Source organism: Taeniopygia guttata, chromosome 2, assembly GCF_048771995.1.
Source record: "Taeniopygia guttata chromosome 2, bTaeGut7.mat, whole genome shotgun sequence".
NCBI classification, from domain to species: Eukaryota; Metazoa; Chordata; class Aves; order Passeriformes; family Estrildidae; genus Taeniopygia; species Taeniopygia guttata.
Window position 1 is genome coordinate 6571742 of NC_133026.1, and position 15706 is coordinate 6587447.

The following is a 15706-nucleotide window of genomic DNA, read 5'->3' on the forward strand; positions in this document are numbered from 1 at the left end:
GTACCAGTAATGAGTCTGTCTCTCTTTCAAACCACTGATAAGGTATGATATAGTACAGCAACAGAATGTTTTGTCTGCCTAGAAACAAAATTTTCCACTAGTGAGTCTCCATTTATTTTAGCAGCCAGGTTTTTATTCATTTGCTAGGCTCCATGTTTATTCAGTCTCATTCCAGTTTCTTAAATAAAAATGGCTTGTGCTACTTTTCTATATACATGACACCAACGCTATGACATTTCTCAACCCAATTTATAGTTCATTTAAACCCCCACATTTGTTCAATAAAAGCCATTTACAATTAATTTCAATCCAAATTAGTCTATTATAACAGCATCATTAACTATCCAACATTAGCTGTTTCATTGTTTTGCTCAGGACTAATGTTTGACAAACCTGTACATTATCCTAATTGCAAACATCATAAATATTAACATGGTAATTGCTTTTTTTGCAGGCTTTTGAAACTTCATCTCTGCTCCATGATTTATTCACAATCAACACTTGGCAGAGAAAGCTCTACCACTTCATTCAAGAGTGTTTCATCAGAGTTGTTTGGATTTAATTTTAAAATACCTTACTTTAACAGCTTGTGCTTTAAAGACACTTAAGCTATTAATAGGATAGAGCCACCTTTATAATCGAAGATAAACATCTCCCCAGCTTTGTCCCCACACAGAAAAAAGAATTTTAATGCACACTTCTTTTCCAAGCTTTTGTCTATGTTTTTGTGACAATTCTGTTATTTCCATAAAGAAATGGATCAATATTATTCTTCAAATGTCTTTTCTCCCACCTCCTCCCTCCTCCATCTATAATTTGCTAGCTGACACCTCATAAAAAAGTTTCCTGTGTAATTTTTTTTCTTTTTGATCATTCACAACCCAGAGCTTTAAGCTGAAGGTAATGGCTGTCAGTTTCCTGTAATTTCCACACCTTATCCTTTAACCTACATTTGAGATGAAAGATCTATAAACATTCAAGCTGTGAAGACCTCTAAAACTGATAGAGCCATTTGGGTGCAGAGGGGCACTCATCCCTGACTGCTGCCCTGCCACATTGTACTAGAATTATTTTCTGAATGATGCTCCCAATCATTCATGATTTTCCAGGTCTCTAAACTTCCCTTCTTCCACTGTCTTTTCCCAGGCTGAGGAAATGCAGTAAATGTGATTGCTTTTCAGCTCCCAGTTGTCCTTGTCTATATTAGTATCTTTAATAATCCTCTGTGCAGGAAGGATTTAAGCAATTTCTGGAGAGCCCCACTTTTGAGCATGGGGCAGTCAGCAATACCAGTTTCTTTAGACAAAGCCACCCACACTAGTGTTAAGGCATTTTGTCTGGCAATAAGAAGGGTAAAAATATCTGTTCCAGGCCCCTTTCTCCATCACACCATGCCAAACATTTCTACACAAGATCCTTCACAGTATTATATTCTCCATCTTCAAAACAAGAGGGTGAAAACCATCCCTATCCTCTTCCTGCCATTAGTCATAAAAGAAAGAAGAATACATCATTTATAATAGTAGACATATTAATGAGAAGTGATTAAGGCTGAACTTCAGGAAATGTGTGTCACTTTACCACTGCTGCCAAAAAAATTTCTATGTGAAGCTGAGCAAATAATTCTAGACTTGAATTTCCTAGCTGTGTAATGAGGATTGTTGTCACAGGATAATGATTGAGAGACACTTGCATGGAAAACTGCTGAGAGTTTCTGTGAAAAACGTTAATTCAGTTTCTAAAAGCCCTTCAAAAAGAGCAGAGAATTAAATTAATGGCAGATTGGAAAAATGGGCTGTGAACTACTCTTGATCTATAGCCCAGGTGACAGAAGAGTTAAGTGCAGGAAGAGAGACACCTCTGATGAATTGCCTGTCTCCAGCATGATGAGTGAATGGAAAAAAACTAAACTACTGATGAAATACTGACTTTTAACAGAGAAAAGTTACATGCCATACATTGATTTCAAACTTGAACTAAGAAAAACCTTCCTCCTTAAAGAGTAACTTGAGGACGTTTTTATGTTTCAGCAGTAGGGACTGGCAATGTTTTAGTTAGAATTAAATAAATTCTGCAGTCTGATGCTACTCATCATTTACTACCAGCAAAAATGCCACACTTCTCATTGAGGAAAATGATACATTGGATGTCAATTGATTGTGTGGCAATGGATGAAATATTATCTCTTTTTTTAATCAGAAGTAGAGCACTGCCAGTGTCCTTCTTACCATTTTGTTGCATATGTTGAACAAAGCTCAAGTATAATAGTAGGAAAAAACACTGGGTCTTATACACTCAGTCAAAAAGGTCAGTTAAAAATACAACTTCAGATATTAAGCCCCAACTTCATGCTTATTCCAAAGTCAGTTGCATTTCCATAAGCAGAACTTGCTCCAGCATTTAGCAATGCTACAAAAAAAGAGGCAACTACTGAAATGTTCTTCCAGTTCTCCCAAAACATGAACTCACCAAAGGCCAGGTTGGACTCAAGAATCTCAGAGGTCTTTTCCAACCTCAATGATTCTGTGCTTTTGTAAAAAAATAGTCCTGAGACCAGTTGGAAGAAAATTACTTTTTTTTCCAAAAGGATTCAGGAATGGTAGAGTGCAAGTCATTAAATTATATCATGTAATTCTGCACATCAGGGCAATTAGCCTTGGCACATTATTTCCTCATGACTGAGATTCACCTTTCTTTGTGGAATGAAGGTGATAAACGGAAAAACCAAATTTTTGCCAGAAACCCCTGCCTTCTTCCAGCATGACTATCCTTTCCAAAAACATCACATTGTTCACTTTATTCAAACCTTCCAAACAGGCACCTTTTGGCAGCACTGTATATTTTATCTTCCCTGGCATCTACAAGAGCTCTCCAGCATCAGCAACTTCTACCTCAGTCTAAAAGGTCCAACACAGAAAAGAACAAGGTCAATGTTATAAACTTATTCAATTGCTGATGGATTGCAAAAAGTCTTAAAACATCTGTCCTTAGCTGTGAGGAGCAAAGAAATAGAAACTCATGCTGTCAACAGAGCTAAGTCATTATTGTTCTAGATGCAGATCAGCTTCACTAAGGAGTGTTTATTACATTGCCTGCCTTAAACTAAACCTGCAGACCCTCTGCCACATGGCTTGTAGCAGGTTTAATGGTCATGGAGGTCCATGTACAGACTTGTAAATACTGTGACCAGTGAAACTGGTCTGCAGAGTAGCTGGAGATCAGCTTTTGGGGTTGTCTGTGGGTCAGAGGAGAATCCCTCTTTGCCAAGCCCAGAACGTGGCTGATTGGAGGCTTCCATTTAGCAGACCTGTTTGTATTCAGTGCTTTGTGAAAATGAGGAGGCCAGGACCTGAAGATGACAGATCCTACCCTCCATTTTTATTGGTCTGAAGATTGTGCAGGACCTGTATAAACATCCCCAATGTCATCCATCGAATGTGCTGCCCTGATCCTTTTTAAAGCAAGCCAACTCTGTGACTACACTGGCTTAATTTAATAGCATCAGAAAAACAAATCAATGCCTCCAGAAGGATGACCTTGAGTTAATCCCATATTGAGACTGAAACTTTCTACTCTGTTCATGGGAAGGCTCTACCACTATGGCTTCAGCAAAAGAAGGCAGTTCATTTTTCCAGTGGCAAGGACAGAGATATTCCTGAGAATACAGCTATGCAACATTACCTCTCTGATTTAGAGCTGTGTTACACACAACATCTGCAGTATTTAAAACAATACCATCAGCACCTTGCATCCTGTACAGGTTATACTGCACATGCACTGTCATGGTAAGGTCTGCAAAAGCCACTGGGTTTGCCTTAGTGCACCACTCACAACGGGTTAATGGTAAGGCAGGGAAGATGAAAACCCCAGGCTTTTATAAGCCTTACAAATTGTGTGCACCACAAGGGATTCAAGCACTGCAAAGAAGGGGAAGCTCTGGATCAATCCTACCTTGCGAGAAGCATTTTTGTCCGTGCTCTCCACATCACCGTCCAAGAATGGCATGGCAAATGAGCTGAGATCCTGCAATGACAGAGAAGAAAAATTGATGTATTTTATTAATGCCTTCTTCCTTCCACCAGAGAACTCCATGACTGAAGCCCACAGGTCTATTTCCAGAGTGCTCACTGCTTCACCCACAGCAATTGCTGGCAAGCAATACCACGGACTCTGCCGGTTCTCCTGGGCTGTGAAACAATGTCAGATGTAAGTTACAAGTGAACAGGCAGCCCTCAGCAGCACCTGCATCACATCACCATCAAAAACCACCTGCACAAAGTCAAAAGTCCTGTGTTAAAACTTTCAAAGGGAGGTACCCAAATCCCATTAAAAAATTGGTATGAAATTATAGTTTAAACACATCCACTTGCTCAGCAAATGCCTATCTTGCCTTTAGTGGGATGCATGATCTTAAAGCATATTTATGGCAAGAAACACAACCTGAATGAAAGTATGTCAACATTCTAGGAAATACCTAACTTCTAAAAAAAGACAGAGAAAACTGACATGGTGCTCAGGGAGGAAATAACGGATTAACCTGCACAAATGGGAGAGGAGCACCCAATTCTGCAGCACTGAAGACAATAAAGCCATAAGAAAGGCACACATGCTCATTTTTAACTAACAAAAACAAACTGCAATTATATTCCACCTCCTGCCGTCTGTTCTGTTTATGATACTTCATGTTCCAGCCACAGGGTTTTTAGAGCTCCTCTCTACACGCATAAAGAAATTATGTTAGTGTCAAGTTGAGCATCTGTTTGATCAGAAAAGTACATAATGAACAATTCTGTGACCAGAAGCATGAGGTTGCCTAATACTGTGTGCTGAAGAACCGAGTTTTGGACTCTAAATTGTGTTCTAAATGTCAGCGATACCTCCCCAAAACAGAACCTCCCAGATGCGAGGCATCACCCTTTCCACACAATGATTCAGTGCTTCTCAGCCACCACATCTGCATCCATTTAAAAGAGTTCAAAATATAAATAAATAGCAATTTCACATAAACCTAATTTGTGATCAAACAGAGCTTAATTAAAAATTAGCACCATCCATGAAGTCTGCAGGGCTTGCTTGTCTTCAGAATTCAGAGCAGCCACAGGTCTAATCACATCGCTTTGTGTAATCCTATTAAAGTCAAAATATGCTCAAAAATTGTGTATAACTCAGGCATAATTCTTAGCAGTGTTTGAAAATATTCTGGTTACATAACAAGCAACAAAAATAAGGAACAAAATATTGAATTACTGGAACTGAAACACATGGGAGTAATTCATGCCAAGTTAAAAAGAAAAAAAAAAAAAAAAAAAAGCAGCAGCCAGGCTTGGCCAAGCTGGCCCCAAATCATTAGGCCCCAAACAAACGTATTCCTGACAAATTCTTCTGCTCCCAACCCTATCCATGCACATTCAATGGGAGCTATCTACAAAGCTCAGCTATGTAACATCTCCCTCTTGCCTGGGCATCTGTATTTCACATCACCTTTGTCTGCAAATAAAGATATAAGGAAACATCTCAAAACCTAAGGAAGAGATTAAAATTAAGATTAAAATTACTTACTCCATATAAAAATTATTTAGCCATAAATTGCATTTATAAACACCATCAATATACAGATGATGATGATTATTATTATTATTATTATTGTTACTTCATATGCTACTGCAGGAGTTAATTGAAGAATCTCTGGGAAGATATTTAAGAGCCTAATGAAAGTTACACAAAAACATATCCCCTCGTGTTTAATTTAGCCAAAGGATTTACCAACATTTTCCTCTACCCATCTTCAGTAGTGCAGAAGCTGGAATCTGATGTGTGCTAAGTAATTTTCCATGGAATAAATGAAGAAAATAAATTCTTTTGAGATCCACATATTAGTACCTCTATATTACTCCCTGGTGTAAATTCCAGGGAGGAAAGCAGCTATTTAGGAAGGCTGGAGACTGGATGGCAGAAACTGGGTTGAAGAGGACACATATCTACACATCTAATCAGAAATGAAAAACCTGTTCAGAAAATCTAGAACTGCCAGGAATGAAACCAAAATGTCTTATTTGAGCAGAAACCTTCAAAATCAGGAGAGGGTAGGTAGATACAACTATTTTTCTAGCAGCTGAATTTCAGTTCTCATTCACAATTCCAAATTTAATGCCACATATATATTAAAGTCCTAAGTCATGAAACCCAGATGACAATTCTATACTGATTTGTAGCTCTCAGATACCATGGAGGCATTGTGACTTCATCTATCTTTACATCCAGAACAAATCTCTACCTGTAAGCCAAATTATCTGAAGCTGGAGCTTTCTTGGCACTATGAGACCTTTTGTTGTTAAAACAGCACTGCTGAACATTTCAAAGTGGGTAATAATTGTACTTTTACTCCTGTGAAAAAGCCTATAATTGTAACTGCTACCTAACAGTTTCTTAGTCTTTCACGGAATTCTATATATGAAGGCATCCATTCACAGAAGGAAAAAAATACATATATCAAATACCAAGCTACAAATGCTGCTCTCTTGATTCCAATCTGTTGGTTAAGCAAGGAAATATTAGGTGGTTATTTCCCCTTCATTAATATTTCTGCAGAATACAGAAAAATAACAATTTCTTTCTTGCGTTCCTCTTCATCCAGAAACACGTGATGATGCACTTGATGATACAGTAACTCTTAAAAAAACCAAACCAAAACAAACAAAAAACTGCTCCAAAAGTGTTGCAAAATACCACAGAACTCTCGACAGACCAATGGTGCAGTCCTTGCCCTTGTCACAGTTGTGACTGCTCTGATCTGATGCCAACAGATACACACAGCCTTGCTCTGCCAGGGACTGGGGGCTGGAGCTGTTCTTAGACAGCTTTCCTGCTCTGCTCCACTTGGAAACAGCTCCCTGGACAACCACATGGTTCTGCAGAAACATTTAAAACTCCACCAAAGGCACACAGTGATGTCCTGGTAGGAGGAGGAGTCCTTCAGACTGCAGAGCCCAGGCTGCAGAATGGCCTCGAGCCCTGTGTCCGTCAGTCCTGCACGGGATCCTTGGACAGACAACTTCTGCAGACACCACAGGCTGTCATCACCCCTGTTTAGAGAAAAAGCAGGTCCTAGTGCTGCTAACCTGAAATTAAGAATATGAAAAGCCTGGTTTGGAAGTTTCATTGGCTTTCCTGCCATGTTGGTGCTCCTTAGTCAATCCTTCCATCACTCTGCTCCACCCGACAGTCAGACATCACTCCTGCCATCCTGTTAGAAAAAAGGACCTCTTGACCACTTTGGATCTACTTTACAGCCACAAAGCTACCTCAGTTTTATTTTGTTTACAATCAATTTTTATTTACAAGAGGTTGTCATGGCAGCTCCTGTTATATTCACTGAAGAACTCAGCCCCAGGGGCAGCAAAGCTTTTCCTGGAGGACAGCAGAGGTGTGAAACAGCAGAACCACAGCTCAGGGCTCCTGTCAGCAGTCAGGCTCCCTCCTGGGGAGGGAAATCTCCCACAACACCTACTCAACAGGTGATTTTCCATTGTGAGGATTAAGTCAGGATTATTCTGTCTGTATTTACACTTGTCTTCTCCACCACTTCTTTCGATATTTCCTCTGGGCAAACAAATATCTGGAAGGTTACAGATCCTTCACACGAATTTCTCCTCCAAAGGTGAGACTAACTCTAGCATGATTCTGGTCTGGGTTACCCCTACATCTACAGAATGATCCTTCTTAATTCCAGCCCCTTTTCCTCTGACATCCCTTATATCAGAATATTTTGGATTATGTGAAAAGAAGTAAGAATAACATTTTTGTTCTTTGATATCCTGGGAAAACAAAGAAACTTTTTTCAGAACTAGTTTGGAGACTACGAAAGAAAACCACATTTGAGGATGCAGAGAGCAAATATATTGGCATAACACAGTCACATAGCAGGAGCAAGATCTGGTTAGCCAAACCATTTTTCACCTTTTCCAGTCAGTTTCACTGTTTCTTTCCTTACTGGGGAGAATTCCTGCCAAAAAGTCTTGCCCAGAAACGCTGGTCTGGAGGTTGCCGCAGTTGGAGACTTTGGTGTAAGAAGAGCGCTTCCAGCAATTCTGTTACAGAGGCTGCATACTTAAATAACACATCACTAAAGCCTTGAATCCAGTAAACAACACAGAATAAACAGGATTCTTGTTGCACTATTGTTTGCTTTCAATGCTACTTTGGCAGCCAGGCTGATAAAACTTCTCTGCAAGGGCTGAAGCCAAAGAGCCAGCAAAGGCAGGGGCATGCTGTGACTGACAGGCCAGAGACCAATTTCCAATGTATTTTGGGTGGAAGTAGGACCTTTTTATGGCCCCACTTGACAGTGGTCCAATATTTCAGGGCTGGGTATCAAAAGGGTATTTCACAAACAGCTCCCTGCTGGCATCTTTTGCAACTATCAAACATGAGGAACGACTGTGAGCAACACGGGGATGTGAAATCTGTGCCCACGGTGGTCCCCATGAACATGGTCAACTCTTTGGCCACGTTCCAGGGGTGACTCAGGTCAGAAGAGTTTCATGGTATCCCCCAAAACCAACCTCTGCTGAAAGTCTGGGTTCCTCAGCTATTAACAGTTTCAGAGTCCTGGTGTGGGTAGCATCACGCAGTCCTGACTACGGATGGTGTCACCTCTGAGACATTATTTTTCTGCCTCACTAAGTTCTATATATGTGCTAGGATTGCACCAAATTTAAGGATGTGAAATGCCTGCCAGACATTACAGTTTCTTTTTACAACATAGCTCAAGCAGAAGGTGACACTTCACGAAGGCAGTTTTCAATATGGGGAGACAGCTCCTTTAATAAAATAAACAAAAAAAAAAACCCCAATACACAGTGGAATTAAGCTGTGTGTTGACAAGAGCTCTGATCTTACAAAAGATTGATAAAAGCTGCACTCCTCAGCATCACACCTTAACAAAATCTCCTCCTCTGCTGATATTACTGAGCTAAGAGCACTTCAAGTATCCTAGCAAGGACAAAGAAGGTCAGGATTTTTATTACCATCAGCTGTGAACAGCTTCTTTCATTGCATTCTGCACACCAGCAGATTTTTTTAGATCAACCTTGAATCTGTACCTATTACAAGCCGGTGTAAAACTCTGAATAGCAAATATGCTACATATGCTAATAGCCTGTGAGCAGAATCCACAGTTTGATCTCCATGGAATAGAGGGCATAGCTTGGTAGCTCTGCTTGAATAGAAAATTGTCTTTTTCTGAGAACAATCCTATCTAGAAGCCTTTGGGGATTTATAACAAATCACTCCATTATTGCACAAGGAAAAATTCAAAACTGACATAAACAGGCATTTCTGTCCTTTTGTTATTGCTGTTTTGATATACCAGTTATAGTAAAGTATAATAGGACTTGCTACATTCCTTTATTCCTTTAGGAGTAGGTTGCTCATTGCTTTGCTTTTCTCACTCCCCCATGCCATCTAGACTGTAGCATGTGTTTTGGAGAGAAATATATAAGTTGTACTGTGAGACTGAGGATGCTGGTGACTAAGTCTCAATATGACTCAATGGGAGTGGGCAGGAACAGATGTACAAAGCTGGTTGGATTTGTGCAAGACAGCTTTGTACTGCACAAAACTACTCAAATTTATCTGTTTGCTATTACCTTGAAGGCTATTTGTATTAAAAAAACAACAAAACAAACACACCCTACACCCCCTCCAAATGTGTAGGTCTGGAGAGCTTGAGAGGGTAGAAATAAGATTTAGAGACTTGATTGGTGAGGCTGTACCTTGAATCCTGTGCTCAGTTTTGAGACCCTCACTACAAGAAAGATATTGAGGGGCTGGGGAGTGCCTAGAAAAGGGCAAGGGGGATGGTGAAGGCTCTGGAATACAAGTCATATAAGGAGCAGCTGAGGGAACTGGGGAAGTTGAGCCTGGAGAAAAAAGGGCTCAGGGGAGACCACATCACCCTCCACAACGCCCTGAAAGGAATAGGGGTTGGTCTCTTCTCCCAAAACAAGCAAGAGAACAAGAGGAAATGGTGGAGATGGCAGGTTTGCAGTGAACTCTGATCTTAGAGGCCTTTTCCCACTTTAATGACTCTATGATTTTGTCCACAGTGTGAAGAGTCCAGAGGCAGCACAGCCCAGGGGTTATTGGGTGACTGTGCAGAACCAGCTGTGTGCACTTCAAGGTGGATACAGCATCAGACTTGAAACAGCAGAAGCTAAGTCCCCCTAAATGACATGCCTGGAACATATGGAAAATATTCAGTCCCAAGTAGGCACTATCTAAAAGGTTAGGGAGTAATGGCTGACTGAAATCTAACCCAGGTCTCACTATGTAAAAATCCCCATCCATTAGGTGATTATTCAATGTTCTATGCAAAAAAAACTCATAAATGAAAGCTTGGCAGAAGAAAATCAGCCTATGTGCATCTCAAAGGCATTTCTTTTAGCTGCAACAGGAAGTGGACATGGTCTACTCAAGGAGCTGCTGAAGCCACTGTTCTCATCACAGGTTCTCCAGCTTGGATTGCCACCACTTGGGCAGAAAAAGCTGCTAAAACGATGAATTTTACAGGGAAAGGATTAAAGAGAGCCATTAAATAAATAAGTCCTTGATATTTCCCTGAAAACAGCTGTCTTCCAAGCTCTTCTTCCTGAGTTATCCTGATCATGGGATACTGGCAGCATCCAGCACACCCTTCTTAATTTCTGAAATTCTTAACTGATCCTGACAGGCATTAATCTCCAGCAGTTTACAGCAAATTCACTTTTTTTTGGTTTTGGGTCCAAAAAAACTTTCAAGAGAGTATGGATTGTTTTTTTGCGCTGTTCTCAATCTCTGACTTAATTCACAAGAACACAAACCTATGCTGTTTACAGAAAAAAAATGAAGTTTTCTTTCAAGCCTTGCGCTCTCCTGCCAGGAAACCTCCCTGTATCTCATCAGTGATTCAGTCTTTGCAGATGAGCTGGGCACAGACAGCCTGGGGTGGGATGGAATCCCTCCTGCCTGGAGCCCCATCATGTTTATAGGCTGCAGAGGGCTCAGGGCTCTGCGGAAAGGCTGTGCTGGAGGGTGCTGCTCCCCACCTCATCAGGAAGTCACTCTGCCAAAGCCTCCCTGGGATCCCCCAGCACACGACAGCCACACATGGTTTGTCAGCTCCTTCCCACCACGAGCCACACAGCACTGACTGGCAGCGTGTTCATTACAACAGCAGATGGACAACCGAGCGAACGTGCAAATAATGAAATGTCACTTAAAAAAATGGAGAGAGAGAGAGAGAGAGAAAGTGAGAGAACAGCAGAGAAAACAGGGAGGAAACCAGAATTCCCAATAGTCTCTGTGACACCACCATACAAACCCATTATTAAGTGCTATTCCTGGGTGCTCGGCCAAAGACAACCTTTCTCCGGCGAGACATTTCATTTAAAGTTTAGACATTTCACCCAAAGTTTAGAAACACAAGGTAAAAGCAGAAGATAACACACCTCAGCCCTGGAAAATGTGGTTAGGTGAGTGATGAGGGAATTAAGAAACCAAGACACATGACTCTAAAGAAGGACTGGAGACTGGAAATGTTACCCTTAATGTTATCCTTCGGATGGCTCATATTCAGTGCCAATAAAAGTGCTTTCCAATACTTATGAGTTTGTCTTACATAAATGAGACACTGGATCCCAATGTATTTGCAGAGAAAAAGCCAGCATTTGCTACAAAACACAACTTCAGCCACAGTGAAATAGCAGAACTGCAGTAAACAAAAGATGTTTTTGCCATAATATAGTGAAAACACTTGAGCTGCTGCAGCACAGGAGCAAACAATCTGAAGGAGGTTCAATACAAGGATGATATTGAGGCTTAATCCACATTTCAGCTACTTTGAGTCACTGTGTTTTTTCATTTTTTATGTTTTTCCCCACTTTTATTGGCCAAATCTCTTCAAAAACCACGTCCTCAAGAAGAATAAAACATAACAGAATCAGAACAGAAAACCCCCAACTGATGGCCTTATCTGAAAGGGACCTTGCATATATACGACTAAAAAAGGTGACATTCACACCAGGCAAAAGATCTCTGCCATAAATACTTGAACTGCAAATATTTTTCCCAGTTGACTGCATTTAGGAAGACAGCTGCCTGTTGCCTCCTCTTTCCATTCTTGTCAGTCAATAACCGTGAATAATCTTGACAATTAAAAGAAAGTTTACGGCTGGAAAGTCAGGCAAGTGAGGGACCTGCTCTGATCTTGCAGTCCTTCAACTAAAAAAAAAAAATAAAGGGAAAAAAAGCAGAAGCAAATAGGAAATTAGGGAAGGAAAGGAAGAACAAGATGATTCTGTGCTTTGTGTGCTGAAGGCTTGAATGGAAGGTGAAGGGGGAACATCGTGGTGTCCGTGATGAGGAAAGATTCCCCTCTTGGTGCTTTCCTGACACATTTTCCTACATCACTCTGCAGCTGCAGAGAGCAATTTCACCTCTGTGAAGTTTATCACTTTGCTACAGCTTTTCTTATACCTTTAGCACCACATGTAAAAAGAGGCCAATAAATTTAATATGCTTTATTTCATAAGCTAAACTGTTTGGTTTTTTTTTTCCCAAAATAATGGATATCTTCATTCTTCATTCATTAAAGGTGCATTTTGCTGAAGCTGCAACACAGAATGCCCTCAAGGACAGAAGAAAGCTCAAATTCTCAGAGATAACCCAATAGACTTTATCACACTCCTAGAACAGTATTCTGCCCAAACACAGCCTGCATACCCTTTAGGTCCCACCCCTGACTTTGAGCTGAGAGATAGTGAGATTTTGTGCCATTCCTAGATTTTCAGCTAGCAGTGACATCCAATGCTGATAAATTACAATCCCTCATTCATGCTGTGGGAATCCAAAGGGCTTCACAAACTGCAGATCCAGTCCAGAAGAGCTTCATGAGAGCATTTCAGTGATGAGACTTTCATTGCCTGCTCTGACTTTCTGGATTAGCTCTGGGAAGGCATTAAGGATATCTGTCACAGGTCATCTCCCCCACACTTTCTGTCCAGCCTGGAGGAAAGGGGAAAGCCAGCATCTCCAATGGGAAATGTGCCCCCATTTCCCTGGCACGGGAGAGACTGGACAACTTGCTTCAACTTTGGAGGATTCCACATAGGATAAATGAACCCTGCATCTCACCTCTCCATCTTTACTGTCCGTGAAGTGTGAATAAAGTTGGGTATTTTTTTTTCATTTCCCCCCTCTCTTTAGCTCGCTGTCGAGACACACTCCAGGTATCCCTGCACTGGGAGCTCTGGGGGCTCTTCCAAGTGGTACTAAAATGAGATTTCCTTCACACAGCTTTGGCTGCTGTGTAGAAAACAGGGTTAACTCCCTGAGTGACCAGTGGAGTGAGAGGAAGGAACCTCTGTGTCCAAGTGAATAATCCCAGAATTTAAATTTTAAGAAAACAGGCCAGCTATACAGCTTCTGAGAAAAAGCATGTTTGTTAAGAGAACTGGCAATGTCCAAGGGATAATAAATCTCACATTTCCAGGCTCACACACACCAAGCCCTGGTCACTTGTTAAAGTCTGTCTCAAGGTATGTGCTTTGAAGAGCATCACAGTTCTGCTTGGGAGAAGGTGTTAGAATATACCAGTGACTATCTGTGGAAGAAATATGGATAAAATATTTGCCCATCTGTAAAATCTTGGGAACAATGAGACAAACAGAAGAACACAACAAAGAGATTACTCACTCGCACCAGAAATAACCACCACTGAAAATAAATTTTTGCAATAGGTCCAGTTTGGAAATAATCCTCATATAGAGGGAAGAGAAGAAATGACACATACCCAGGGGTTTTTTTTTCTAATTATTGTACATGCAGTACTAAGATTCTGAGGAAGATATTTCCCCAAGTAAACTTCAGGCTTCTTTCAAGGACTATGACTTCATTAATTTTTTTTTTTTTTTTCAGAAACAGTTCCTGTTTTAGATCCAGTGCAGGGAAGAAAACCTTACAAATGAGCCATATCAAATTTTGACTCCCTTAGCAGGAGTCTTCTGATTTTAGCCATCTTATTATTCTTTATGAGTCCATTTAAGCACCACAATTACAATTGACCAATCTGAACATGCTGTGGAGAAAGGGCAAGCAAACACACACTCAGGGAAGCCCAACTGAAAACTTAAGTTCATTATCCACAAACACCAAAAGTAATTTCTGCCCTCTGCAATGGCTTTGAAACCCAGCAGGCACTGGTGAGCTGAAACAGGCAAATCTGCGTTTGATTTGGCTGGCAGTTTGTGCATCAAAATGTGTCAAGAAGCATTTGATCCTGCTTGGAGAGTGTGGGAAACATTTCCAACTTAGCAGGACACCCCGGACACGGTGACAGATGGGCAGAGTATGAGCCTGGCATGGGAGAGGCCATTTCAGAACTGGCTGATGCTCCAAGCCATGTGGCAGACAGTCCAAACTCATTTGTCATAAAAAAATAAATCTCACACTGGAATTACCAAACCAAGGCTCAGGGAGAGCCCCTGCCTGCAGCCCAGCCTGGCACAGACACCCACCCTGCCAAGAAGCACCACTGTAAACCTCCCATGAAATTAATGAGTACCCAAGAAGGAAAGAAGGAAACAAAACAAAGCAAAACACAGCAAAGCTTTTTTTTTTTTTTTTTTTTTTTTTTCTTCCCTCAAGATAAATTTAATATACAAGCAGGAAATTTTGAAATTTTGATTCAGAATAACAATTTTATTTTTCATTACTACCAAAAATTAGGTTCACGCCAGTAATACAGCCCTAAAAAATATTGGGTATTTTTTTCCCATCAGGAACATTAATTTCTATCTATATGTACTGAACAGCTGGATAACTATTAGCATATCTATTTACATCCAAGTTTTAATAACTTACTTTGAGGTCTATCAGAAATGGAAATTGGACTTAGAGCCACAACCAGGCTCTAGAAGTCACCAAATACCTATGAGGAAAGTGCCTGTTACATCAGCACAGGAAGGGTAACTTTATCAAAATGTATATCAGTTCTAAAAACAAAGGCACTGGCACCTACACTGAGAAGCAGAAACAAACTGCCCTGGTGACTATTTCCTCCCAGATGTAGATGTGACAGAGTTCAACTCAAAGGGCATCACTATTTTTTCACACATATAAAACATGGTATCATGTAGGGCAATGGATATGGGAAACATTTATAAACATATGTGCATACAGACATGGTAACAAGCTCATACAGATTTTTAACTGCCATTTATTTTAAACTTAGGATGATTAAATATTTACTGTCTTCAAATCAGCTTGTCCCTGCCCCTACTTGGGTGGCCAAGCAGGCTGAAATGACAGGAGGATTTTCCCCTTCTGATGGAAACCCGATGGCTCTTGGCTGCCTGAAGCAGACTCTGGTTACCCATGATTTCCATCAACTCTGTGTTTTGCTTTTAAAGATTTGCAACAATATTGCATTTAATTCTCCTAGTTTCTTCTTGATGAATGTCAGGCATCCTTGTACATCCAGATTGATGGGATGGATAAGGGGGGGATGGATGAGCTTTTTTGTTTATTGCAAACTGGGGCATAAAAAAACCCCCAAAACACAACAACAACATTTGTATTCTACTCCCAGTAATAAAAATGTACTAAACTGATGTACAACCAAGTCTGCTTTTGCTGGGTTTCCCACTGCCTCCCTTTGAATTGAGGGCAG

The 15706-nt window shown here is 40.6% G+C and overlaps 1 protein-coding gene across 3 annotated transcripts in view; it reads right to left on the reverse strand.

Moving 5' to 3' along the window:
* The window catches only part of PRKAG2 (protein kinase AMP-activated non-catalytic subunit gamma 2), a 212164-nt gene that overhangs the window by 143520 nt on the left and 52938 nt on the right, over positions 1-15706 (reverse strand). For all 3 annotated transcript variants that reach the window (XM_030264232.4, XM_012571382.5, XM_041714343.2), the window contains exon 2: positions 3952-4023. In XM_030264232.4, coding sequence (XP_030120092.4) covers positions 3952-4023 — 72 coding nt within the window. The remainder of the gene's footprint in view (positions 1-3951; positions 4024-15706) is intronic.